At 42.9% G+C, this 27,089-nt stretch overlaps 2 protein-coding genes and 2 non-coding genes across 10 annotated transcripts; 3 read left to right on the top strand and 1 right to left on the bottom strand.

The window, feature by feature from the left end:
* The first annotated feature begins 1 nt into the window (after position 1).
* On the top strand, positions 2-12,820 carry Tsr1 (TSR1 ribosome maturation factor). Its single transcript, XM_034504248.2, has 15 exons — positions 2-1,031; positions 1,192-1,295; positions 1,806-2,025; positions 2,125-2,259; positions 3,038-3,462; positions 4,543-4,702; positions 5,024-5,181; positions 7,236-7,429; positions 8,256-8,418; positions 8,633-8,743; positions 9,357-9,489; positions 10,810-10,926; positions 11,275-11,415; positions 11,499-11,573; positions 11,683-12,820. Exons 1-15 carry the CDS (start codon positions 935-937, stop codon positions 11,859-11,861), a joined length of 2,412 nt encoding a protein of 803 aa, XP_034360139.1. The 5' UTR covers positions 2-934; the 3' UTR covers positions 11,862-12,820.
* LOC117712214 (small nucleolar RNA SNORD91 family) lies at positions 8,853-8,945 on the top strand. The gene has a single exon (XR_004607273.1). It is a non-coding gene; the product is annotated as a small nucleolar RNA SNORD91 family (small nucleolar RNA).
* Positions 9,574-9,664, top strand: LOC117712213 (small nucleolar RNA SNORD91 family). Its single transcript, XR_004607272.1, has one exon. It is a non-coding gene; the product is annotated as a small nucleolar RNA SNORD91 family (small nucleolar RNA).
* Positions 10,268-27,088, bottom strand: Srr (serine racemase). 7 transcript variants are annotated; one of them, XM_034504250.2, is made up of 9 exons: positions 26,815-27,031; positions 21,469-21,692; positions 15,814-15,985; positions 14,231-14,357; positions 13,947-14,050; positions 13,203-13,322; positions 13,023-13,097; positions 12,477-12,686; positions 10,268-12,291 (listed from the first exon to the last, which is right to left on the bottom strand). In XM_034504250.2, exons 3-9 carry the CDS (start codon positions 15,979-15,981, stop codon positions 12,076-12,078), a joined length of 1,020 nt encoding a protein of 339 aa, XP_034360141.1. In that variant the 5' UTR covers positions 15,982-15,985; positions 21,469-21,692; positions 26,815-27,031; the 3' UTR covers positions 10,268-12,075. The 7 variants fall into 7 exon arrangements, with proteins under 7 accessions (XP_034360141.1, XP_034360142.1, XP_076792435.1 ...); XM_034504251.2 differs by having other exon boundaries at positions 26,855-26,963; XM_076936320.1 differs by having other exon boundaries at positions 26,850-26,960.
* Position 27,089: the final 1 nt, after the last annotated feature.

Raw genomic sequence — 27,089 nt, 5'->3', positions numbered from 1 at the left:
CGGACGCCTGGGGGCGTCGGGCCCGGGCGCGCGCCGCAGGGATGGTTGTCATGGCGACCGGCCCGCTCCCGCCCCGAGGGCGCGAACCCGCATTGTGAGCGCTGGGAGTCTGCTTTTCGCCAGGCTCTGCACAGCGGGCGGACTTTGGAAAGATGCTTGCGTCTGGACTAGCCTCAACCACAGTGACCGCTCCCGACTTCTGGCCCCTCGAAGAGGAGCTAGGGAGTCAGGGTCTCGGCTCTGGGTCATTGGGGTTCGAACCTGGTTCTATCACTCCTCCGGATCCCGTGGCCTGCTAGTAGCTATTAGTCGCAAAGCTTGCAGGAGAGAAGCAAGAACCCGATCGCGAGCCACCAAGAACAGGTGCCCGAGCACAAGAGGAAGCCTTCGCTCTCCCTCGGGTCTCCATCGTCCAGTTTTGTTCATCTTGCAGATTTGTGGGAAGGGGGGCACGAGTTGGAATAAGAGACATTACAGAGCCGGTGACACGAGCCTCCTCTAAATGATTCGCGTTGAAATTTAGAGTAATAGAGGAAAGAAAAGGACACTCAGTTACAAATTCTATCCCTTTAAACAATTCATTGGGACCAGAGAGAGCGGCGTGCAATATCTACGGGATAGAACTTTTATTTCTTCCCACTTGATGCAACTTGAGCGTGCAAAAATGGTAAGATGGGCGCAAAATAGACCTCCTAGTCCAGAGGCGAAGCCGGGAGACTTCTGCCGGCATCGTTCAGCCCTCAACAGACAACTACAGCGTGGGAAAAGTTAGCACGACGTCTCTACCGAGACTCGGCAACCTGCGCTCGCAGGCTGGCAGAAAAAAAACCTCGCGAGAGGTCACGGGAGCGCCAAGACTGAAGTTCGTACCCCGGGCCGGAAACGCTCGCGTCCGCCCGGAAGTAGTATTTGCTGGCTGCACGTGGGCTGCAGAATGGCGGCTCACCGCTCCGGGCCGCTGAAGCAACAAAATAAAGCTCATAAAGGCGGGCGGCACCACGGCGGCGGGTCCGCACAACGGGACAGCAAAGGTGAGTAGATAGGAAGGAAGAAGAAGGGCTGCCTAGCCATACCGGTGCCCAGAGACTAGACTCGGGACCCTTGCCAAAGGCTCGTTTTAAAGAGCTCAGGGAGGTTCTTGTTTGTTAATCGGACGGTGAGGAGAACAGCCACTTCTGATATGCCTTCCAGGCCGTGTAGGACCGAAGATTCTCTGCAAGAAGCTGAAGAAGCAGCTCAGCCGAGTAGACCAGAGGCATCGCGCCAACCAGCTCCGAAAGCAGAAGAGGGAGGCGGTGAGAGGAGCCGGGGTGGGGAAGCGGTGCGGCTTATTGGTAAAGTCTCAAACTAGAAAATGTGACACGAAAATGGGCCGAAAACGGAGGTAATCCCAGGGTACCTTCGTGCCGTGTTCTTAGTACGAGGCCCTGCCCAACTCCTTGACAGCACATACATACACGTGGCTTTTAACAAGAGAATGTTAGGTCCTTGGTTATTTCCTTTATGTGGACTCACTCTTTAGCAGATGATGATTTAAACAAAGGGTTTCACTATGTAACCCTGGCTGGCTTAGACCTCAGGGATCCTCCTGCCTTTGCCTTCTGTGTGTTGAGTTTAAAGGCTTGGGACACCACACCTGGCTGTTCTGATATTTTCTAATGTTTTTCGTTAAATAAAGTTTCCTTGGCACTTTTACAAAGAAACAAAACGGGGAGTAGTTCCACTTTGGGGTCGCGGCATATTTATTTTTGAAGATGTACTAGTGAAGCAAATGATGGAGATGTTCTTGAATCTGTGTGTTCTAGGTTCTGGCAGAGAAGAGACAGCTGGGCAGCAAGGATGGGCCTCCACATCAGGTGCTGGTGGTGCCTCTGCACAACAGGATTTCCCTTCCAGAGGCATTTAAACTGCTTCAGAATGAAGACTTGGGAACAGTGTATTTGAATGAACGGGGAAGCGCCCATAGTTTTATGCTTCTATGTTCTAGCCTGAAACATCGATTGTTTTTCACATATGCAAGACCAGGTTAGAGTATCCATGACTTTTCTGTCATTATGTTTAAGTAGTTCTATTTCTTGATTATAATGTGCTAACTATCTTTTTTAATGGTGTCTTTGTATACAGGGGATCTGCATACACTATTGGACATGGCTAAAGTTGCTGATACCATCCTGTTCCTCCTGGACCCACTAGAAGGCTGGGACAGTACTGGGGATTATTGTCTATCTTGCCTCTTTGCTCAGGGCCTTCCCACCTATAGTAAGTGTGTTGTAGTATCAGAGACCAGCAAAGACAATAATTTTTTACCTTTTTTTTTTTTTTTTTTTTTTAAGATTTATTTATATTATGTACGTGAGTACACTGTCACTCTCTTCAGACACACCAGAAGAGGGAATTGGCTTTTTTACAGGTGGTTGTGAGCCACCATGTGGTTGCTGAGAATTGAACTCAGGACTTCTGGAAGAGCAGTCAGTGCTCTTAACCACTGAGCCATCTCTCCAGCTCCCTTTTTCTTTCTTTCTTCCTTCCTTCCTTTCTTTTTTTTTTTTTTTAAACAATTCTGATTTTCTAGGCACAATGTTTAACATCTCATTTAGGGGTAAATCAATGGGTTGTATCCTGTTGTTGTGGGCTGTGCTTGTCCAGATTAAACATTATTTTCATATATTTTATTTTTTGGTGTTTTTTGAGACAAAAAGAGTTTCTCTTGTATAGCCCTGACTGTCTTGGAACTGGTCCTGTAGACCAGGCTGACCTTGATCTTACAGAGGTCTTCCCAGTGTTGGGATTGAAAATGCACCACCACCCAGCTATTTTCATAATATTAAAGAGTGTTTTTTATTTCTGGACTGTCCTATGCCCAGGGGAGGAGTAGGAAGTTACACTCACTGTGATATTTCTTTATTGTTAGCTCAGTGTGAGTTTCCCAGTGATCTCTGGGATCACAACAGAACTGACTGCTAGGTTGTTTGTGAACTGAAAAGGAATTTTCAAGTACTCAAACAATGAGTTCCTAAGATCCTCTCTCTTTTTTCAGCACTAGCTGTCCAGGGCCTTTCTGGCCTCCCACCAAAGAAACAAATAGAAGCCAGGAAGAAGCTAAATAAAACAGTGGAGAAACGCTTTCCTGAAGACAAACTCCTGCTCCTAGACACCCAGCAGGAATCAGGCATGTTACTTAGACAGTTGGCTAACCAGAAGCAACGGCATCTTGCTTTTCGGGATCGGCGAGCTTACTTGTTCGCTCATGTTGCCGACTTCGTGCCTAGTGAGGAGAGTGACTTAGTGGGCACCTTGAGACTCTCAGGCTATGTTCGTGGGAGGACTCTGAATGTAAATAGCTTGCTGCATATTGTTGGACATGGGGATTTCCAAATGAGTCAAATAGATGCGCCTGTGGATCCTTTCCCTTTAAATCCCAGAGTGATTAAATCCCAAAAGAAACCAAGCATGGCAATGGAGGTAAGATTGGGGTTTTTGTTTCTGGGGGTTGAGCCAGGCTATGCCGGCCCTCTACTACTTGGCTACATTCCTTGCCCGCGATTGTTTTTAGCTTTTTTACTGAATTTATTTTTGTATGCTGGAGAGAGGGGTATGTCACTGTGGAAGGTTTGGTTCTCTCCTACCTTGTGGCCTTACCCTGTTTTTTAAATTTTCAGAGCAGATGGTTTGCATGCTGAGGCCAGTTTAAAATGTCAGGCAATAGACATTCAGACACATGTTGGTTAAGTGTATTTATCTGGTACTTTCTAGGTACTTTGCACAGCTGACAGATGTGACCTCTTTTCTCAGAACTTAATGTGAATTAGAAAAAAACCCAAATACTTGTGAACTTAAAAACTACAGTAACAGCCGGGCGGTGGTGGCGCACGCCTTTAATCCCAGCACTTGGGAGGCAGAGGCAGGCAGATTTCTGAGTTCGAGGACAGCCAGGACTACACAGAAAAACCCTGTCTCGAAAAACCGAAAAAAAAAAAAAAAAGAAAGAAAGAAAGAACGAATGAACGAACAACTACAGTAATTAAGGTGCAGACCTGCTGTGGAAATGAAGAGTACACTAGCTAGCTGCTCAGGAGAGATCAGAGTTAGCCAAGTGGATGAATGTCTTAATTCAACAGAGCTGAAAGAATATGTTGGGACTTTGAACCTACATATAGTGATGGAGTAGGGGAATTAAAGCAGTGTCTACTACACTAGCCTTTCTGTCTTTCTTTGAGCTTTTTAAAAATACTGGATCCTCACTATGTAGCAGTGGCTGGCCTGGAACTTATTCTGTAGACCAGGCTAGCCTCAAACTTTACGGAGGTCAGCCTTCCTCAGCCAGTTGGGTGTTGACAAAAGTCGTGCACCACCCTCCTGAAGAGGGCAGCTTGATTGAAAGGTAGTGTAATGAACAGGAGTCGGGATCAGTGACAGTCCCAAAGTTAGGACAGCAGAGCTGAAATGCTAGGAGATGGCCATTTGGAAAATTTGATTTTCTGTTTAATTTGTGGATCTTTCAGGTGAATGTCTGACTGGCTGTTACCTGCTTTTGGGTCTTAGGTTTGTGTTACAGATGCTGCTGCCGACATGGAAGAAGACCTTAAGGTTCTGATGAAGGCAGACCCTGATCAACAGGAGACCTTACAAACAGAGGTTATTCCAGATCCAATGGAAGGAGAGCAGACCTGGCCCACTGAGGAGGAGCTGGAAGAGGCAAACGGTCAGTAACTTTAATTTCATATGGCTCTTTACTTGGTAGAGGTCCATATGCTTATAGGCTGGATGAGGAAGTTTAAATACCGAATGGTTGCACTAAGCAAACACTGGGAACAGCTGTTTCCTCTCCAGAAATCACCCCAGGCTTGTCTCTTTAAATAATAAATGACATTAGGTCCACTACTGGGTTTATTTAGCTGTGTGTTTGTCGATAACTGTGAGGCAGCTGAATTAAATTTGGAAGTGGGCTGTTTTCATGTAGCTATTGCTCATGTTGGGAGCAGTGCCTGTGTAGGTGAGAATATAGAAAATTGTGTCTTTATAGACTTACTGAAACAACGTTCCAGGGTGGTAAAGAAGGTCCCTAAAGGAACATCCAATTACCAGGCTGAGTGGATTCTGGATGAAGGCGATGAAAGTGATGGGGATGTCGATGACTATGACGATATACAGCATGAAGGTTTCATGGAAGAGGAGTCTCAGGTAAGAAAATGGGCCACTGGGCCACCTATGTATATGGCTCCAAAACCAAGGCTGTAGTGTAAAATCAGCTGCTGAACTATGCTGTAACTATGGGGGGAAATGTGTATCATTTATTTTGAGGTTGGGAAAATGGCACATTGGGTCAATTGCACTTGCCACATAAGCTTTAGGACTTGCGTTTGAATCCCCAGTGCCCTTGTGAAGCCAGATGTGGTAGTGTAACTGTGAACTCAGTGTCCCTGTGGCAAGGTTTATAGTAGAGACAGGATCTCTAGAACACTGAGGCCAAGTTAACAAACATTAAAAGATCCTGCCTCAAGGCAGAAGGTGAGGAAAGACAAAGTTTTGCTCTGACCTCTGCAAACCTGTACTCAGATAAACATGGTCTCACCTTATATTTTATATTTTATATTGTTTGCAGATAGTTGTCTAAGAAAAGTATTAAAATCTTTAACATTTTTTTAAAAGAAAATGATCTCACTAGCCCATAGGTGACCTTGAACTCACAGCAATCCTATGCTAATTTTCCCAGAACTAGGATTATAGGCATGTGACACCAAGCCTGATTGCTATTTTGTTTGGCTTTTTTTTTTTTTTTTTTTTTAATGTTGGGACATTTTATTACTGTTTGGTTTTTTTGTTTTTTGTTTTTTTTCCCCCTGACAAGGTCTCAAGCATCCCATGTATTAACTCTGAGCTCACTGTGTAGCAGAGAATGACCTTGAACTCCTTATTCTCCTGTCTCTACCTCCCCAGTGCTTAGACTATAGAGTACTCTAGCATGTTAAGTTTTGGAAGCTGTCTTAGGGTTTTACTGCTGTAAACATACACCATGACCAAGGCAAGTCTTATAGGGATAACAGTTAATTGGGGCTGCTTACAGGTTCAGAGGTTCAGTCCAGTATCATCAAGGCAGGAACGTGGAAGCGTCCAGGCAGGCATGGTGCAGGAGGAGCTGAGAGTTCTACATCTTCATCTGAAGGCTGCTAATAGAAGACTTACAGGCAGCTAGGATGAGGGTCTTAAGCCCATGCCCACAGTGACACACCTACTCCAACAAGGCCACACCTCCAAATAGTGCCACTCCTTGAGACAAGCATATACAAACCATGACAAAAGTGGTGCTAGGAATCAGTTCCCAGGGCTTCACACATGCCAAGTGAACCACAGTTACCAGCTGAACCACATTCCCACACACATTGTTTTTAGGTGTCTGTATGTGGGGTTTATTTTGAGGGAGGTGTTTGAGACAGGGTCACATGTTACTCTGTTCTGTACTCGCTATGTAGACCAGACTGGCTTTGAACACACACACTCACACTCACAGCACCTCCCAAATGCTGTGAAGGGAGGTGCCCATCACTATGCCCATTTTGCATGCTTGCTTGTGTTTATATATGAACTGGTGTGTGGTAGTCAGGAACAGCTTGCTGGAGTCATTTCTCCCTTTTCCGTTATTTGGATTCCCTGGATAGAAGTCAGGTTTAGAAATGAGGTCATCAGGGCTGGAAACAAGCATCTTTATATATTCAGCCATCTTGTCGGTGCTAGGATTTTTATTTTTTGGGACATAGTCTTATGTATCTCAGGCTGCCTAGAACTCTGTCGCTGAGGGTGATCTTGAACCTAGCCTACAGTGATACTGTAGGCATGTGAAATCTGCCCAGCTCTAACAGCTAAGAGCTTTTTCTAGGTAGGCAAGCACTCTACCAATGGAGCTACAGTCCCTGCCCTTTTTTGGGGTTGTTGCTTTTTTGTTGTTGTTGTTTTGAGACAGGGTTTCTTCTCTGTGTAGCCCTGGCTGTCCTGGAACTCACTCTGTAGACCAGACTGGCCTCGAACTCAGGAATCCGCCTGCCTCTGCCTTCCAAGTGCTGGGATTAAAGGTGTGCGCTACCACTGCCTGGCATGTTTTTGTTTTTTATTTTTTTATTTTTAGAGACTATCTACTCTCACCCAAGCTGTCATCAAACTCATAGTGAATCACCTGCCTCAGCTTCCTCAATGTTAAGACTATGTTTCATATTGCATATTTTTAATCCCCCATTTTCCAGGATGGGAGTGGAGAGGAGGAAGAGGAGGAATGTGAAACTATGACTCTAGGGGAGTCTGTGCGTGATGATCTATACGATGAGAAAGTGGATGAAGAGGACGAGGAGAGAATGTTGGAGAAATATAAGCAAGAAAGATTGGAAGAGATGTTTCCAGATGAAATGGATACCCCCCGTGATGTGGCTGCCAGAATTCGGTTAGTCAACAAATGATTTCAACCAAATTTTATTTAAAACTTTCATGGTTTAGAACTATGTGAGCAGAAAGCAAATGGAGAAAAACACTGTCCTTGTCCTTAAAGGGCTAACATGCTATACGAGAAGCAGCAACATACAATGAGGGTTTAGAATTAATTGTTCAGAGGGATATATGAACATTAATTAGCAAATATTCCTTGCAGGAATAAATACTCAGAAATATATTTTTGGGGGAAGTAAGAGTCTATATTTTGAATGAAAGCTTGTAAAAGTAAAAGCAAGAAAATGTAGGTGATTTTTCTGGAAGCAAGCCTGACGTAAGGCTGTAATGTACAGTAGGCTCAAGAGCCATGTTCCCTGACAGGTACCCGGCAGGCACTGTAAGTACTCATCCCTTTTGAAAAGCCTGGGTCGATTCTGAAATACTTGATAGAAGCTGTTGGAGAACATTGTTTTTGCTAAAGCTATTAGTTTGAAGATTGTATTTCATAGACCAGGCTAGCCTTGATCCTCTGCCTCTACTTTTCAAGTGCTGGGAATGTAGGTATGTAGTTCCATGCCCAGTTCTAGCTTATTAGACCATTTTGGTGCCTTAAGTTTCTTGGGACAGCTTTGCGTTGTGTTCAGTCTGATGTGGAACACATGGTCCTGCCAGAGCATCCCCAGTGTCAGGCTTTGTTTTGCTGTGCTGAGCCCATGTATACTAGATAAGTAATGTACCACTGCGTTACATCCCTAGATAAGAGTACTCTGAAGGTCTGCAAGTGAGGTGAGTTTTACATAGCACTGTCTAACCTATTACCTTTTTAACAATCTATGTTCTAGATTTCAGAAATACAGAGGCCTCAAGAGCTTCCGGACATCTCCTTGGGACCCTAAAGAAAACCTTCCTAGAGATTATGCCCGGATATTTCAGTTTCAGAATTTTGTTAATACTAGAAAAAGAATCTTTAAAGAGATTGAGGAAAAAGAAGCTGAAGGAGCTGAGGTACCTGCCTTTTGTCATTTGTTTTTGTTTGATATCATGCTGCTTGTTTGGGAATGAGGAGGGGTCGGACATAAGTAGCTGAGAAGGTGGAATCTGGGTGGTAGATGCATCCATGAGTGTCAGTCTTAAAGATGAGGCTTAGCTTATACTTGGAGAAAAGTATATGCTAAGCACATTAAGGGTAACCCTGTGACTGTTGTACTTGATCTGGCAGGTTGGTTGGTATGTCACAATTCATGTTTCTGATGTCCCTGTCTCAGTGGTGGAGTGTTTCAGGCAAGGAGCGCCCTTGATCGCATTTTCTTTGCTACCTTATGAACAGAAGGTAAATCCGTGTTTTGTGGAAAATGGAGAGGTACACATATTTTCCCCAAGTGTACAACATTTTGCTCATTGGGATGAGAAAGTGTACTTTTTTGACCGAGGAATTAAAATAGAGAAGTCAATGATGGTTATGCCCAAGATGTCTGAACCTGTCTGAAGCATCTTTGTGATGCAGTTTGTGTGGTTCTGAGACTTCTCTTAAGTGTGTTTTTTCAGATCAGAATGGGGAGGGGTTAGCAGTTGTTGAAGTAATAGATCTGTTCTCTAGGTAGCCTATAATCATGTATACTGGGAGTGGGAAGGCTGGCCTAACGGTTGAGGAGGCTTGGGTGATTGTGGCTGGGAGGGTATATGGTGCTGGGAGGGTATATGCTGCTCAGGTAATGTGAAGGACATTTACTATGGCTCTTGAATATCAGATGTGGAACAGTAAGCTAGCTTAGACATGTGCATGGAGTCACCAGTGAGGCCTAAATGCACCCATGGTGTCTGTTGGTGGATAAAAAGGTCTAAGTAGCATGGTCAGTTCTTAGAGTGAGTCTGGTGTTTGCTTTGCCTTTCAGGTTAGGCTGTTGTATGCTAGACTGTGAAGTTTTTTCTTATTTGGTCCTCAGATGTCAGTATTGAACATGGTAGTGAGTCGGAACCTTGGCAACACGGAACCTGTGAAAGCGAAAGAAGAATTGATCTTTCACTGTGGATTCAGGCGCTTCCGAGCCTCGCCTTTATTCTCTCAGCACACAGCAGGTAAGCATAGAAGCTGTTGGAGTCTTGCCCCCTCTTTTTGATGGTTGAAAGTCTCTGGGATTAGAAACACTTTTAGTACTCTGACTTAGAAGCCAATGATGTTTTTATTCAAAATGTCTGAACCTGTCTGAAGCATCCCAGTGATGCAAGCTGTCGTGCTGAGGCTTCTCTGCTATGAGTATTTGTTCCAGGGCAGGTTTTTAATCCGAGCGGAGCTTTGGGAGGAGGAATATGTGTTGCCTGCTCACTTGGGGCTTTTTGCCTTCCAGTGACAGGAGATGAGATGAGGAGATGAGATGGTGACAGCATTACTGGTGCTCTGGGTACATTCTCTCACCCATCGTGTGAACATTTTATAAACAAAGTTTTATTGAAAAACTGGCATATCTTGTTGCATCGAACTTGGGGTTCTCCCACCTTTACCTCCTAGTATTGCTGTTATCACTTGCTTGTTATTAAGTAACTTGTATATGGCTTTTTTGTTTTACTACTTTTATTTATTGATATTTGAGAGACTAGGTCTTATATGTTGCCCAAGCTGGCCTTGACCTTCAGAATGCTGGCAGTACTGAGGTGGAGTGGGTACACCACTGTGCTAAGCTGGTACTGTTACAGAGGCACACTGACCATCCAGAGTATTTGAAATATAAAGTAATGTGGACTAGTTACTGAACCTGAGGACCTATGTTCAGTGAGTGCCCTGACCCCTATGCTGGAGCAGAGAACTGTTCCTTGACTTCTATGCATATGTGCCCCCACACTCCCAAAATAAATGGAATGTATTAAAAATCTTTTATTATTTTGAGAAAGTAAGGTGAACAGTTTTCCTACTAGCTTACTGTCCTACACCCAGCATAAAAGCAGTCGTCTCAAAGCCATGCTTACTGACACAGGGAAAAGCCCGAGAGTTAGTAGTATAGAGAAACAGAAAAGCCACTGGTAACTTAAGCCCTTGATGGCAGAAGGTACACAGCAGTTCAAGGTCAGCATGCAATACATGAACTCCTCTCAAAACAAAGCAGACAGGAGCTTGTAGAGGACCCAGGTTGGATTCCCAGCATCCACATTGGTCAACTTAGAGGCACCTGCACTGAGATACATACACATAAATAAAAATACAAATCTTAAACACTGAGAACATGCAGTAGGTCTATGGCAGAGCACTTAGTGTGCACACGGTTTGATCTCCATTACCCTAATTTTGGAAGGTGGGGGCTTTGTGTGACAGCAGTACAGCTTTTGACACTTTGCATTGCTTATGGTTTCTCAAAAGGCCTTTTTTCCTTTCTATTTACTTATTTTGGACCCTTACTATGGAAGCTGATAAACATAAATTTCAAAGATTCCTGACTGCTGATGCGGCCTTAGTGGTGACAGTGTTTGCACCAATCACCTTCCCTCCTGCATCTGTGCTGCTTTTCAAGCAGAGAAGAAATGGTATGTTGAATTTGGAATGTAAATAACGAACATACAAGTACCCACTAGCACCGTACTCTTCTGTACTTAGACATGGGGTCTTGCTGTATTAAGGGATACTGGTGTGTGTTTGTTTGAAATACCACTTTCAGCCTCAATTGAGGGTGTAAGCCCAGGGTGATACACAAGTTGTTACCTGTTGGTGCACTTCAACACATGCTAAACAATACATGTAAGGTGGGTGTGAGGGACTGGCTCATTAGAAATGTCTTTTAGTTGTCTTCCTATAGCCTTGGGGAAGCAGCAGGGGAGATGAGAGCAGCAGCTGAAGGACTTGGCCTGTGGGTAACGGCTGCTCTTCTTTCTTAGGAATGCACAGCCTCATTGCTACAGGTCATCTGTTTTCAGTGGATCCTGACAGGATGGTCATAAAGAGAGTGGTTCTAAGTGGTCATCCTTTCAAGATTTTTACTAAGATGGCAGTAGTGCGTTACATGTTCTTCAACAGAGGTAGGTGTGAGAGGGGTGGGAAGATGGTCTTGATGCTGTGTTGGTAAATGTTTGACTTTATGTCTTGTGTGTTCCATTCTAAGAGGATGTGATGTGGTTTAAGCCTGTGGAACTGAGAACCAAGTGGGGCCGCCGGGGACACATCAAAGAGCCTCTAGGTAAGAACCTGGGGTTCGGATTCCCAAGTGTTATCTGGACTAGTGGGCTGTAAATTCACTGCTTAAGAATGTCCACTTTACTTTGACCAAATATGTGTTTTCCTTCTAGGTACCCATGGCCATATGAAGTGCAGTTTTGATGGGAAGCTAAAATCTCAGGATACTGTATTAATGAATCTCTATAAGCGAGTATTTCCCAAATGGACTTATGACCCATATGTACCAGAACCAGTACCTTGGGTTAAAAGTGACATCTCTTCAACAGTGTCTGAAGTAGACATGGAGTAATGGAGATTCAGTTGGGTTCTGTCTCTACTGCAGCTCAGATTCTTCAGTGTTGGAGTCTGTGGGTTGTGACTAGGCAGTTTGTGCTTTGTTGTCCCTGTCTCTCTGCTGAGTACAGAATTCACGCTATTACTTCTACTTTCATGATTAGGACTTTGAAAAGGAAGATGGAAAACAGAATTTTCATCTAGAGACAATCTTATTTTTTTCCCTGAATTTAAACAGAAACAGTCTGGTGAGGAACTGACCGTTCAGCCTGCTTCACCCAATTGAGGGAGGTTAAGTCTACATTCCCACCACTGAGTACAATACAGATGTTCTTCACTTCCGGAGAGACTGTTTGGAAGTGCTGAGACAGCACGGCAGCCACTCCAACACCAGCAGTAGGCTCAATGAGCAGTTTCATTCTTTCCCACACTAGCTGGGTTGCATGCTGTTGGCACAGAGATGAGCAAGGGTTAATCAAACAAGAAATGCAGCCAGAGTCTAGCAGGTTACATTGTAAAAATGAAGTAGATGTTTGGGTTTTGCTACTGTCAGGGTTCCCACGGGCTAAGTGAATGGTCTCTTAATAATGCCTGGGAAATTAGACTGGCTGTTTTCTCATCTGAGTCTTACCTTGATTTCATCTTCTGTGACAGTGAAGACCTCATCCACAAGGTCCCTTATAATAGGCCAAGTATTTAAGCCAATGCTGGATTTGACACCATCTGCTATGGTTTCTGGAGGATGAAGATTGGGGGTCAGTTCTCCTTTCAGCTTAGACTGGTAGCAGTCATCTGCATTCGCGGGTTCAGCAGCATATACCTTCACACTAGGTTTCAGGGCCTGGGAAGGAAGAGATACATCACAATACAGCCTTTGTCTGCATACCTAAAGGGGGAGAGAGTGTTAAAGACGTGTTACCTTTGAAAATGGAAACATGACCTTGAAGCACTTTAATAAAAGTTGTATCTGATAAATGGCTTGTCTGGATTACAACTGGTTCTAGTAATTGGGAAGGGCAGTAGCTTGGTGAGGTAGGCTTGAGGAGTGGGGGCACCAGCAACGTAACCTAACTGCTTCTATGGCAGCATAGATGAAAAGGACAGTGGCACAAAGAAGGCCGTGAAAGGTAATGGTCCTGTACCTGGTGTAGGAAGTTTCTAGAAGCTGTTCTTTTACCTTAACTGTAACCGCTATCCCAGCAACCATTCCTCCTCCCCCTACTGGAACCACCAGTGCATCTACGAAGGGAACCTGTAGTAAAAATGTAAGTAGGCCAATTAATAAAGCCTTATGTATACATGCAAACCACTTCTACTAGTAGCTATATAGAATTATATATAGAATGAATCATTTTACCTGGTTCAGCACTTCCAGGGCAATTGTTCCTTGTCCAGCTATCACTGCAGGTTCCTGGTTGGGATGGACCAAGATGCCTTCTGTTTCTTGCATAATTCTTTGAGTGACCTTTTCTCTGCACTAAAAAGGTAGTATTAATGTAGCTTACTTGACTTTAGTTCCCCATAAGTTTAATTTTTAATACTTAAAAGACAGATTTTTTTTCACATTTTTCTCATGAGAGTAGCTATAAATAAGCATGGTGTAGTACGGTACTTGTCAGAAAAATGCATTTTTCATTGGCTAATCGAGGAGCTTCATTATATGATGTGAACAAGCTATGGATTTTTAAACGAATGTTTGAAGTGCCAAGTGTACAAGGTTAGAAATTGGCCTTTGTGAAGAACTGTTAAGCAAGAGGAAAATGCAGTAGATTAGGCAGGAAGATGGAATTGCCTGTTTGTGTAGGCCTTAGGACTGCTGCTGGTGTGTTTGAAGACAGCTACAGTGTACTCCTATGCATAAAATGAAGTTCTTTGTGTAGCTCAGGCTGGTCTGGAACTTGCCATTCTGTCTTAAACTCCTGAGTGCTAGAATAGTCATGTCCTATCACGCTTGGCTTTAGTCACATTAAGCTGAGACTAATATCCAGTAAAAGACAGACAGATAGGCTGGCCATACTAAGAGAAGAGGAAGCATCCAGTAAGAGGCAGATAGTTGGTCAAGTGAAGACACTTAAGTGTCGCTGAACACTGCTCTCTTTACCTCATCGCTTGGTTCACTGTATACTATAGATGCTCCATAGGCTTGGATTGCCAGTTTCTTGCAGTTGGGAGCTGTTTGGGGCACCACAATGTAAGCAGGGATTCCTGGGAGGGGAAGAACATGACTAGTATGAGGGCTGTCTGGGATAGAAACAGATCGTTTTGCTTACAATCAAACAGGGACAGCTTTGGAAACTTACTTTCCACAGCTGCCATTCCTCTTACTGAACTTAAGGGTGTTTTCCCATTTGTAATACTTGATAGTACTCTGAGAAAATTAAGTACCTTCCAGTTTAGCAGCATAGGTGAGAGCCTGGCCATGGTTTCCGCTGCTGTGAGTAACAACGGCTTTGGGCTTCCCTTCTAACGGGTCAGGAGTTAAGCCTCTGACGGCATTAAGGGCACCTCGAATCTGGAAGAGAGTACATTATAAATGTGCATTTCTAACAATGGGGACATGGTCAGAGACATGCATTCACTTGTTTCATTGTGCAAAATATTGGGACAAAACAGCCTGTTGTGCACTTGAGGCTATATGATAGACTATTGCTCCTAAGCAATACATTGAAGCATGTCAAATGAGCAATAATACTACAGGCAATTACAACACAATGGTATTTGTCTTAGTAGAATAATACAAAAGGTTAAAATGGTATTACTTACATAGCACATATTTCTCCCTTTTTATTCTTTAGATTTATATGTGTGAAAGTTTTGTAAGTATGCTTGTGCATGATGTGGGAGCCTGATGGATTCTCTGGAACAGATGGTTATGAGGGTACTTGAAACCCAGGTCCTCTGCAGGGACAAGTGCTCTCAATGCTGGGCCACCTCCCTGGTCACCAACCCTGCTTCTAATTTAAGATTCAGTCTTACTCTGTTGTCCCAGCTGGCCTAGAACTTAACTGTGTAGTCCGTGGTAGCTTTGAACTCATGGAAATCATCTTGCCTCAATCTCCCATGTGTCAGATTACAGGGATGAGCAGCCACACCTAACTAAATGACTAGTGAATGTGTTTTGCAGGACAGAAGGTAGATCTGGGAAGATCTAAAGTCACTGTGATGTATATAGTACTGTATACTAGTATATAGTATATAGTACTGTATATAGTACTGTAAACTAAACGTTGTACACTTCAACTACACTAGGTTTAAATTATTTTTCTTGGGCTACAAAGACAGCTCAACAGTTGAGAGGCCCTGGGTTCACTTCCCAGTACCCGTATAGCAGTTCATAACTGTAACTCCAGTTCCAGTGTATGTGACACACACAGACATGGATGCAGGCAAAATACACATAAAAATTTAAGTTAAAAATATTTTTTTGTGATGATTCCTTTTTATTTTTTAATGTGCATTGGTGTTTTGCTTACAGTTGTGAGCTGCCATGTTGGTGTTTGGACTTGAACCAGCATCCTCTGGAAGAACAGCCAGTGTTCTTAACTTCTGAGCCATTTCCCAGCCCCCAAGTATTATTCATAATAATAAATTAGCTTATAACCACTTTACTTTATAGATTTAAGAAAAGACAGTGTCTTGTGGCTCAGGCTGGCATTGAATTTGTTATGGGCAACCTTATTCCTGATCCTTCTGCTAAAAAAAAAAAAAAAAGCACAGCTATACAATACAGCCAGGTGTAGTGCTGCTTCACACCTTTAGTTTTTAAGACAGCATTCGTGGGACCACAGTTATAAGGGATTTTAGGTTGTGTGAAAGTGTCATAGCAATGTTGTAAACCTGGTACCCACATCTTAAAAATTGTGCAATCTCTTGTTTCCAGCTGCAAAAAAAGACATTTGTTTACCATTAGTGGACAAAAGAATAAAGCCAAAAAAATTTGGAAAACACATAATAAAATTGAATTTTACCTTAAAAGACCCAGTTTTCTGGAAGAGTTCACATTTGAAGAAAAGATTGCGCCCTGATATTTGATTCAAAATGGAGCTTGTTAGCACTGGTGTGAGGTGGACAGAGTCTTGAATGTTGATGTGAGCTTTTTCAACATCAGCAAAGGAGATGCAGTACTGAGCACACATGGTTCTGAAACCCAGGAACAAGGCAAAGGGGTCAAAGCACAGTCCTAACAATGTTTCTTTAAAACACTGAAACAGGACAATAGCCTGGGGTGGGAGGATGGGGGCAGGGGTTGCAGTACTATGTGGAACTGTTCACATTGCTAGTATTTGGTTCAGAGAGGAACTTCCGTGAGGCTGAAGTTTCAGCCCCACCCACACCTCTTGGCACTGGTACAGGTATGTACTTTTTCATCACTGTATAGCCAGGCTGGCCTTGACTTTACAGACATCCACCTGCCTCTGCCTCCTAAGTACTGGGAGTAAAGGCTTGAACCTATACTGCTGTATTGTTTTGAGATTATACCAGGCTGGTATAAACCCCAAAGGGTTCTTTTTTCACAGTCTTCTGATTGCTGAGATTATTCCTGTGTGCCATTGTACCTATCTTATAGTTTTAAGAATTAACATATTGTGACTGGCAGGGTAGCTCAGCAGCTCAAGTCACATAAGGCCATAATGAGCTAAGTTTGGTCTTCAGGACCCATATGATGGAAGAGGAGAAGCAACCCCCAAGTTGTCCTGACCTCCATACATATGCCTTGCCATACATGGCTGGCGCGCGCACGCTCGCGCGCGCACACACACACACACACACACACACACACACACACACACAGGTGTGATGGTGCATGCCTTTAATCTCTGGATGCAGAGACAGGTGAATCCCTCTGTGCTCAAGGCTAGCTTGGTCAACATAGTTTCAGGTTAGCTAGGGTCACATAGTAAGACTGACTAAATAAAAGAACACACGTTATCTTGAAAAAAAAAGTGGGTTATTTGTTTTTTTGTTTTCCCCTTGGTTTTTGGTTGTTTTTTTTTTTTTTTTTTCCCCCAGAAATCAAGGTTTCTCTCTGTGGCCCTAGCTGTCCTATAACTCACTTTGTAGACCAGACTGTCCTCAAACTTAGAGATCCACCGGCCTCTGCCTGCTGAGTGCAGAGATTAAAGGCTCATGCCACCACTGTCTGGCTAAATTTTATTTCTTAAAGATTTTTAAGTTTTTTGTCTATGTGACTGTATGTGTGTATAGCACGTGTATGTATGCATGAGCCCTGGAGCTCTCATGCTTACTATTGGAGGATTCTGCCATGTAAAACAGGCTGTGACCCTCAAACTCACAATTCTCCTGCTTCTACCTCCTGACTGCCAGAGTTACAGCTATGTGCCAACATTTCTGGTTTATAGGTTCTGTTTTCTTTTGAGACAGGGTCTCAAGTATCCCAGGGTGGCCTTAAGATGTTAAGTAGCCAAGGATAAGCCTGAATTCCTGATCCTTCTGCCTCCATCTTTCAAATGCTAGGATTACAGATGTGTACCATGAAGCCTGGGTGCATTGCTAATTTTTACTCTTTTGGGAAAGGGTCTTGCTTCTGTAGCTGAGGCTAGCTTAGAACTCATTGTGTAGACTAGGTAGTCCTTGAATTTGGGGCAGTCCTCTTGCCTTGGCCTCCCAGTCCCTGAGATTACAATATGAGCCACCATACCTGGATCAGTCTTACCCTTTTTAGTTCAAGTGCTGAGATTTCAGACCTACACCACTGTGTCTGGCCTTAGTACTATTTTAATAAGTCATTTTCTGTTTCCAAAACATACATCACATGACTATTAAACATTTTCTTGCTTTTTCTGGGCTCGGTTTCCTTAGTTTTCATAATTGTATCTAAAGACATGCACAGTTCTACCTCGTGTCATGTTGGTGTGCCAATGTCAGTCTTGTAATGTTTGATACTCATTGCCAAGCTGATTATTAGTTAACAAACAATATCTAAACAATGTTTGTTCTCTTCTGCCTTGTATTGATTTGTTGTTCTTGTTGTTTGGTATTTTGAGATGGCTTCTCTGGGTAGCCCTGGCTGTTTTGGACCTTGGTTTGTAGACCAGGCTAGCTTTGAACACAAAGATCTACCTACCAACATGTACCACCACCAACTGGCACACTATATTGCTTTTTATTAAATTTTATTTTTCCTGTGTCTTGGGGTGGGTACCCACCATGACATCAGAGAAAAGCTTTGGGAGTTGGTTCTTTTCTTTCACCATGTGTGTCCTGAGGATCATACAATCATACCTGAGTTATCAGGCTCTAATCCAAGTGTCTTTACCAATGAGCCATCTCGTCAGCTCGCTATATAATTTTTAAAAACCTTTAAAAAAAAGATTTATGTGAATGAATGTTTTGCCCTGGTGTATGTATGTATACTGTGAGTATGCCTGGTATTCATGGAGGCCAGAAGGAATCAGATCTTCTGGAACTGGAGTGAGTTCCAGGTGATTGTCGGGTGCCATGTGGATGCTGAGGATCAAACCTGGGTCCTCTGGAAGATCTGCTAGTGTTCTTAAACTCATGAGTCAGTTCTCTAGCCACTACTATGAAAATTTAAGAATATTTACTGATAATACATCTATCACAAGACTAAGATTTTTGTGTATTTATCATGTAACAAGACATTTTACTAAATTATCTTGTTAGCTTTTAAAGTATGTCCCCATTACTGCTTTCTTGAAGATGGAATCCAAGGACTCAAGATAAATGCTGTCAATGAACTTTGCCCATAGTCCCAGCTGATGTCCTTTCTAAAAGATAAATCATTTTTATTTATGTATATGGCTATGCCTGTGTGAGCTTTGTGCACCACATAAATTCTGGAACTTGAGCTACAGGTGGTTGTGAGCTTCCTGATGTAGCCACTGGACCACCTCTACATTGCTAGGCTAACTGGTTTATACCTGATGTTCTTTAACCTTTTATTTTTTCTAATTTCAGATATGGCTTAAGGTAGTTTTTGTTTTTTGAAATAGGCTTCTCCTGTGTAATCCTGGCTATCTTTGAACTCACTCTATAAACCAGGCTGGGCTTGGACTCAGAGATCTGCCTGCCCCTGCCTCTATCTCCCAAGTGCTGGGATTAAAGGCATGTGCCATCACCACCGGGCATGGTTTAAGGTAGTTTTTCAAGTAGTATCTTTAAAATGAACTGCTCTTCAGTTCTCAGATCTCACTTTGGCTGTGCTATTTTTAGCTTCCACAGAAATCAGAATTTTTTTAGGGAAAGGCTTGAGTGGGGAATTACAGAAGCAGCAAGGAAGGCTAAATGTCTAGTTCTTCCTCATGACTTCCAGGCTCTAGCCAATCCCAGGTCTGAGCTCACACAGATGTGGGGCCTCTTTGACCACACAGAACCTTAGAAACCTTTCATTATGTCAGACCCTTTAGGGAAGCTCGAAACTGCAAAGACAAACATAATTCATACAGTAATTCCCCTGGATTTTCTTTACATTTAGAAAGTAAGCTATCAAAACCACCCAGGAAAAGAGCAGGGGTTATCCGATGGGTCCGTAGTTAAGAGCACGAACTGCTTTTGTAGAGGCTCTCAGTTTGGTTCCCAGTACCCACATCTGGTTGTGGGTTGTAACTTACAACCATCTGTAACTGTTGTTCCATGAGATCCAAGGCCCTCTTCTGACCTCACCAACCACCAGGAATACTTGTGGTATACAATCATGCATGCAGGCACAATACTCATATAAATGAAATAAAATAAATCTACACTTGGTGTGGTTGCATGCACTTTTACTCTCAGTACTAAGGAGTCAGAGAGAGAGCTCCAGGCCAGTCAGAATTACAAAATGAGACCCTCAAGGGAGGAAAAAAAGAAAATAAAGATTGTGAGAAAACTATTCTGACTACAGTGAATAAAAAGGATAGAACAAAGATGTAACCAAGGAGCCCAATTTAGACGAATTTCAGTACATGTGAGGGATAAAGGGGCCTTGAATAGCAAACGAGATAGAAAAAACATCACTTATAATACTTTTATGAAAACAAAAACATTAGGGGACTAAAGATGTCCTACAGATAGAGGAATCCCTGGGTTTGATCCCCAACTCTGCATAAAACAAGCTGGCTGGTACAGGCTGGTACCAGGTGGAGGCAGGAAGGTAAGTTCAAGGTCATCTTTGGGCTACACTGCTAGATCCAGGCCAGTCCATGCTATAGGAGACCCTGTATCAAAACATAAAAACCCTCCAAAACCATGAACTCTCCCTAGACAAGATACACAAATGGCCAATGAGCACATGAAATATGCCCAGAATCACCAATCATTAGAAAAATGAAATCAAAACTACAACAGGACCCCACCTTGTAACCGTGAGCATTAGACCAGAGTAGAGAGGAATGGGAACCTAATGTACTGTTGGTCAGAATCTAAAGCAGGGAGGCACTATGGGAAACACTATGCTGTTCCTAACAACAAGAACCACAGGTTATCACCTGAACCAGCAATTCCACTTCTAGAGCAGATCAAAAAACCAAAAGTGATGTAAAACATTTCTGTATTCCCATGTTCACAGCTGCATTATTCATAATAACCAAAAGAAGCCAGTGGCCACTGACAGACAAATGTTTATACATGTATAATATGCACATAAAATGAAAGATTTGTTTAACAGGAAGAAACTCTAACATGTTGTAACCTAGATGAACACTGATGACGTTTTGCTAAGGGAAATAAGCTATCTGCAAAAATACCTTCTGCATGATTCCAATCTATGGGAGACCTATAGTAATCAAATTCAAGGAAAGATGACTAGTTGACAGGGGCTGAGGCTCAGGGCAGTGGAGGGCCATTTAAAGTATATAATAAAAGGGTTTGGGTATACAACAGAATACATTAAACAACAACAAAAAGCATACAGTCAAAAATGTTAAATGATACATTTTATGTATTTTACCACAGCTGAAACAAGCAGAAAAAAAAAGAGATAATAGCAGTTATAATTAGGCCTATATGTCGTGTGATGACTACTCTCCCTTGTTAACTTGGGTTTCCTTAAATTGACCACTTGAGGGGAAGACAACCTACCCTGAATCTGGATCACACCTTTGGTAGCAGCCCACAGAAAAAGACATGAAAGAAGGAAGCTTCTGCTTTTTGCCTGCTTGCCCTCATTCTTTCTGGTAAGTTCATCTATCCTGCTGCTGAGGCAATCCTTCATTGGCATTAGAACCAACTTCTTTGGGATTCCAATATAGTGTGGACTGAACATTACAAGATTTTTGGCTTTTCTGCCAGAAACAGCCATTGTGGGATTAGCCACCACGGCCTGTAAGGCATTCTAACACATACCCTTTATATATACACACACACATATATATATGTATATGTATACCCACACAAATATATACATATATCTATATGTATATATATATGTATATGTATACATATTTCATCCTATCAATTCTGTCCCTGTAGAGAGCCCTGAGTAATACAGTTTGAAGGGGTAGGACCTCAATTTGAAGTAACTTAGGCAAAGGATGAGAATGTCCAGGTTCACTGGCTTATGGAATCCAAGGAAGGGTTGAACAAACCACGGAAGGGATATGGAGCTTCAGCAATAAGTGCATCACGGGCTTGGTGGCTTCCATGACTCTCACTCAGTTTCTCACCTCTGCTGCCTTTGGCGTCGGCCTCCTTCTCACAGCAGACCAGCTGGCTCCGTACGGCAGGGCACATGGCTGCTGACAGCTCCTGTGTTTTACATTTTATGGCTTCCATACTGAAGAGGGATTTTCTCTCAATTTCAGTTCAAAAAATTCTGGGTAAGGACTTTGATTGGCCCATCTTGGCCCAGGACCAGTGTGGCAAAGGGTGTAAGGTCATTTAGGAAATACTACATAATAGAAGTATTTATGGAAACATGAAAAAGAAACAGAATGAGATCTATAGCACAGTATCAATTATGTACATTTACAATACATACATAAAACATTATACGTTATGCAAAGATACATGTATATTTAAGAACGTATGTCCAGCACATTACAGCCACTAAAGAGTGATAGAGCATGACTAGGAATTGAAATGAGAAGGCCTTGTTAACGACAGTGTGAACACATGATTACCTCAGCTCTCTGCTTCTGAAGGGAACAGCAGCAGAAGAGGAAACGAAGGAGGGGAAAAAAGCAAAACAAAACTTCCCTGTAGTAGTGAGAAAAAGAACGAGACTGCAGCAATGGCTCAGCTGGTAAAGTCACCTGCTGCCAAGTCTGACAACCTCAGTTCCATTCCCAGGACCCACATGGTAGAGGAAGAGACCTGACTCCTGCACATTGTCTTCTGACCTCCACGTGTGAGCTCACACACAATAAACAGTGTAATTAACATTACACGAATTATACAAACTCATTATATAGACGAGGCTGGCCTCAAACTCAGAGATCCACCTGCCTCTGCCTCTGCCTCCCAAGTGCACACAACCATGCCCATCTCCTTTCTCCTCTCTGTGTGTGTGTCTGTCTGTGTGTAGGTGCCTGAAGAGGCCAGAAGAGGGTGTCTTACTCACTAGGAACTGGAGTTACAAGCAGTTGTGAGTCCCCTTCCGTGTGCACTGAGAACTGAACTGAAGTCCTCTGGAGAGCAGAAGTGCTCTTAACCCCTGAGCCATCCCTCAACCCCAATTATTGTTTTGTTTTTATTTTTTAAAGATTATTTTGTTCATAGGTGTATGTGTGTGTACTACACTATTGTGAGTAAACCCTGGTTGAAGGGGTTATCTCTCAGGAGCTATTCACTTTGTTCATAGGTGTATATGTGTGTACTACACTATTGTGAGTAAACCCTGGATGAAGGGGTTATCTCTCAGGAGCTATTCACTTTGGCTATAGATTTCTTTTACATTTTTCCAATAGTCTTTCACTGGGAACTGGGGCTTACTGATTAAAGCTGGCTGGCCAGTGGGCCTCAGAGATTCATCTGGTTATATCTCCCCAGAACTTCTATTACAAACCCATGGCACCATTTCTAACTTTTTAGGTGGGTGCTGGGAATTGAACTCAAGCTGTTATACTTTTATAGCAAGTACTTTACTGATTGAATCATCTCCCTATAGTTACTTACTTTAATTAATTACTTAAGTGTATTGGGACAGGACCCATCCTTAAACTACCTACACAGCTGGGGATAACCTTCAATTACTGATTCTCCTGCCTTGGTCTCCCTAGTGCTGTGTTACAGACATGCACCACTGTGTTCAGTCTATGTGATGTGTGGGACAGACATGTACCACTGTGTTCAGTCTATGTGATGTCTGGGATCATGTGTACTATTTGCAGAGCAGTATATACCTTATGGTTCTGTGTGTGGCAAAAGTTTTATGCTTATGTAAATTTCTAGGCAAGCATTTTATCATCTGATGTATATTCCCAGTCTTGAAATTTATTTACTTAACGTATATGAATGTTTTGTCTGCATCCAGGACTGTGTACCGCATGTGTGGCTACCATTTACAAAAGCCATGAGCATGTTGGATTTCCTGGGACTGGAGTTACAGTTGCAAGCTGCTATGCAGATGCTGGGAATGGAACTTGGGTCATCTTAAGAGCACCCAGTGTTCTGAACTGCTGAACTCCAGCACTTAAGCAATTTAATTTTTTCATTTGTTTTTATTTTATGTGTATGAATATTTTGCCTGTATGAATGGAGTGTTTGTATACCATGTGTTTACCTGGTGCCCTGGATTCAGAGTTCTGGACAGTTATGATCATAAACATAGGTGCTGGGAATTGAACCCAGGTCTTCTGGAAAGGCACTCAGTACTCTTGACTGCTCAATATTCTATCTAGCCTCTAACTTCCTTGTGAGATGAGATCTTGCTATGTTTTTTAGGCTGGGCTTTGAAACAGACCAACTATTTTCTACTTTTGAACATTTGATGTAAATTCCACTTTTTTGATGAATTCATATAGAAATTTACATAAGCATAAAAAATTTGCCACACATAGAACCATAACATATATATTGTTCTGTAAATAGCCTCTCTCTCTCTCTCTCTCTCTCCCTTCCTCCCCCTCTCTTCCTCTCCTTCTCTCTCCCCCTTTTTCTCTCTTATATATTTTTTGAGGCAGAGTCTTATTCTCTAGATCAGGGTGGCTGGCTTCAAGCTCACAGAGATCTGCCTGCCTCACTAGTGCAGGGACTAAAGGCATGCATACACCTAGCCAGCCCCCTCCTCTGTCACCTCCTTTTCTCTCTTTCTTTCTCTCTCTCTTTCTTTCTTTAAATTGCATTTTGAGCCATGGCCTTCCTAATCTTCCTAAGGGTTTGAGGTTGGAGTTCTCTTACGTAGTGCCCTGGGTTGCTGGGATTACAGTCATTTACCACCAAGCTGAAGTCTTTTCCATTGTTTTACTTAGTTCTTCATGACTACTTTAAATCTAAACATTAAAAAAATTCCCTAGTCAATTTAGTAGCTTTCCAGCTGGGTGGTGGTGGCCCATACCTTTAATTCCAGAACTAGAGAGGAAGAGGCAGGAGGATCTCTATGAGTTTGAGGCCAGCCTGGCCTACAGAGTGAGGTCTAGGAAAAACTTTGTCTGAAAATAAAATTAATAGCTTTTCTTCTGTAACTTGCATGTTGCTCCTCCTCAGTCAGCTGCCAACGTTTAGAACTTGTATTATTAATTTTGGACCTGTGTGCCATAATCTCATCCTTATGTACGTATTGGGTTTCCCCAAGTTCTGTTTTACTACTTAGAGGTTCTCTGTTCTGATCACTGACAGCGCTGAATTAAGTTGGCCATGATTGTCCTAGAGAAGTCTTCTTGTTTAAAATTATTTTTCCTTCTTTAAAAAAATGAAAGTTATGGAGCTGGAGAGATTGCTCAGCAATTAAGAGCAAGTCCAACATGCTCTTGCAGAGGACAGGAATTCAGTTCCCACAACCCACATCAGGTGGCTCACAACTGCCTGGAACTCTAGTTCCAGGAACAATCCAATACCTCTTGGCTTCCGCAGGTACCTGCTCTCATGTGTATGTATGCATACAGACTCATACATGTAATTAAAGATAAGACAAGTCTTTAAAAAATGACACAGACTGGAAAATAAATAAATGAATACATAAATAAAGGTTGGGGTTAGGGATACAACTCATTCAATAGGGTGCTTGTCCAGCATGTTCAATCTCTGGATTCAATCCCCAGCAAAACTTCAACCTGGCACATCAGTATAGATCTACATCCGTAATCCCATCCATTTAGGAGATGGAAGCAAGAGGTTACAAGTTCAAAGTTATCATACATAATGACTTCAAAACCAGTCTGATACAACAAAAACAAAATGAACCATCTTCTCAAACTGATGTCTTCAACTGGAAAGTAGATTACTTGCCCCCTTCCCATCAGCGTTGGCCTCCAACTGGATATGTAACCAAGGATAACCTTGAATTTCTAATCCTTCTCGTACTTTGCAAGTGCTGGGATTACAGGTTTCTGCCACCATAACAACCCAGTGCCTGTGGTGCTGGGGATGTTTTGTTTCTGTTTTTGTTTTTTTTTTAAATGAGGAAGGGTCTCATGTAATCCAGATTGGCCTGGAACATAGCCAAGAATGACCTTAAACTCTCGATTCCTGATCTTCTTGCTTTCATTTCCCAAGTGTTGCCTCAACCCCTTGTATGTACAGCCAGGCTAGCTGGGAACTCTTGTATCTTCTTGCCTTATCATCCAGAGTCATAGGGTTAGAGATGTCTGATACCATACTAAGCTTCAAGTTAGGGTTAAAAAAAAAAAATCCTGTTGTTAATGTTTTTAGACAGGTCTTCCTATATAGTTCTAGTTGGCCTGGAACTATGTAGACAAGCTGTCTTTGAACTTGAAGAGATCCTCCTGTCTGTGTATTTTGGGCACTGGGCTTAGGCACGTGCCACCATGTCTAGCTTAAGTTTTGCAGACAGAGTCTATTCATGTACTTTGGTTGGCCTTAAACTCAATGGTGGAGCACAGCCTTACAGTCTGATCTTCCTCCCAAGTGCCGGAGTTACAGCATGTGCTACCACGCTGTGCTCAAAGCAGTTTTTATATTTCCTATTTCTCTCAAATCTTTTGACAAAGGCTGTCATTTGTTCTGGCCACTCTAATTATACCCATTCATTTGAGCTGTTGAAATATTTCCCAGTCACTGTCTTTCTCTTTTGATGGTGAAATATCCATCACATAACAGGAACTGAATGAGTCCTATCAGGATCAAGGCATAACCAGTTACTACTTTTTGAGGGTCTAAAGGTTCAGTGGACTGTGGGAGACAGGGAAGGAACAACAACTGGAGAAAGGCAATCTTTGGACAGGAAATTTCTCCACCCTGCCGTTTTTTAATAGGAGTTAATGGTCAATGAGGTTAAAGAACCAATTTTCTAGTTTAATTAACTTTTTGTTTCTTTTTTTCGGACAAGGTCTTCTAATATGTTGCCTTGATTAACCTCAAATGTGCTATGTTGCCCAGGCTAGCCTTGAACTTGCAATCCTTCTACCTCAGCCTTTCAAGTACTGTGAATATAGGAATGAGCTACCTCTACCAGTGTCAGTGAAAAGTTAAAGATGTTAAGATGGGTGAATTAACTTGAGTTTTAAAAAGTAAGTTAAAAAATTCTCACTGGTAACATAAATTCCCAGGTCGAATAATTTCCTTCTGTTTTACCTCCACACAACCCCCTCCTGCAAGTCTTAGGGATGAACGTTGTCACAGACTTTGATACTCTGATACAACCAAACGTTACACGGAGCAATTTACTTCTTCCACTCTCTGAGATTCAGTTTATCAGAAATGAAGATAATAATAACTACTGTTAGAAGACCTTTAGGCGCCACAATCCAGGCCTGCGGTAAGGAGACTTCGGCCTAAAATGATCGGAGGAGGCCGGATTGTAGGATGTCTCTGTCAAGCCGCGCCCCAGATCAAAAGCAGTGTCCTCGGTGGTCACTGAAGCAATACTGGCACCCCTAGACCCGAATGCACACCTGACGTTGGCGAGTCACACCTGGCCGCGCCTCACCTCACCTCCTGAACGCTGCGCCTCCACCTCCAAGCCTCAGCGTACCTTCCCAGCGTTACACCTCTGCGCACGCGCACAGGCCGTCTCCGCGGCCTCATCTTTCGCTCAGGCAAGGCCCTAGATGAACGTGCTGAATGCTTTTGCTCCCAGTGCGGCCACCGTCGTTTGGGGAGGGCAGGCAGGAGAGGGCGGGGAAAAGGGTGGGAGTGGGTGAGCGCGCGCCGCCCGTCCGTCGTGGTT

The sequence above is a fragment of the Arvicanthis niloticus genome, chromosome 6, assembly GCF_011762505.2.
Source record: "Arvicanthis niloticus isolate mArvNil1 chromosome 6, mArvNil1.pat.X, whole genome shotgun sequence".
Taxonomy (NCBI): Eukaryota; Metazoa; Chordata; class Mammalia; order Rodentia; family Muridae; genus Arvicanthis; species Arvicanthis niloticus.
The sequence above is the reverse complement of the archived record's forward strand: the minus strand, read 5'-3'. Positions and strand labels throughout refer to the sequence as shown.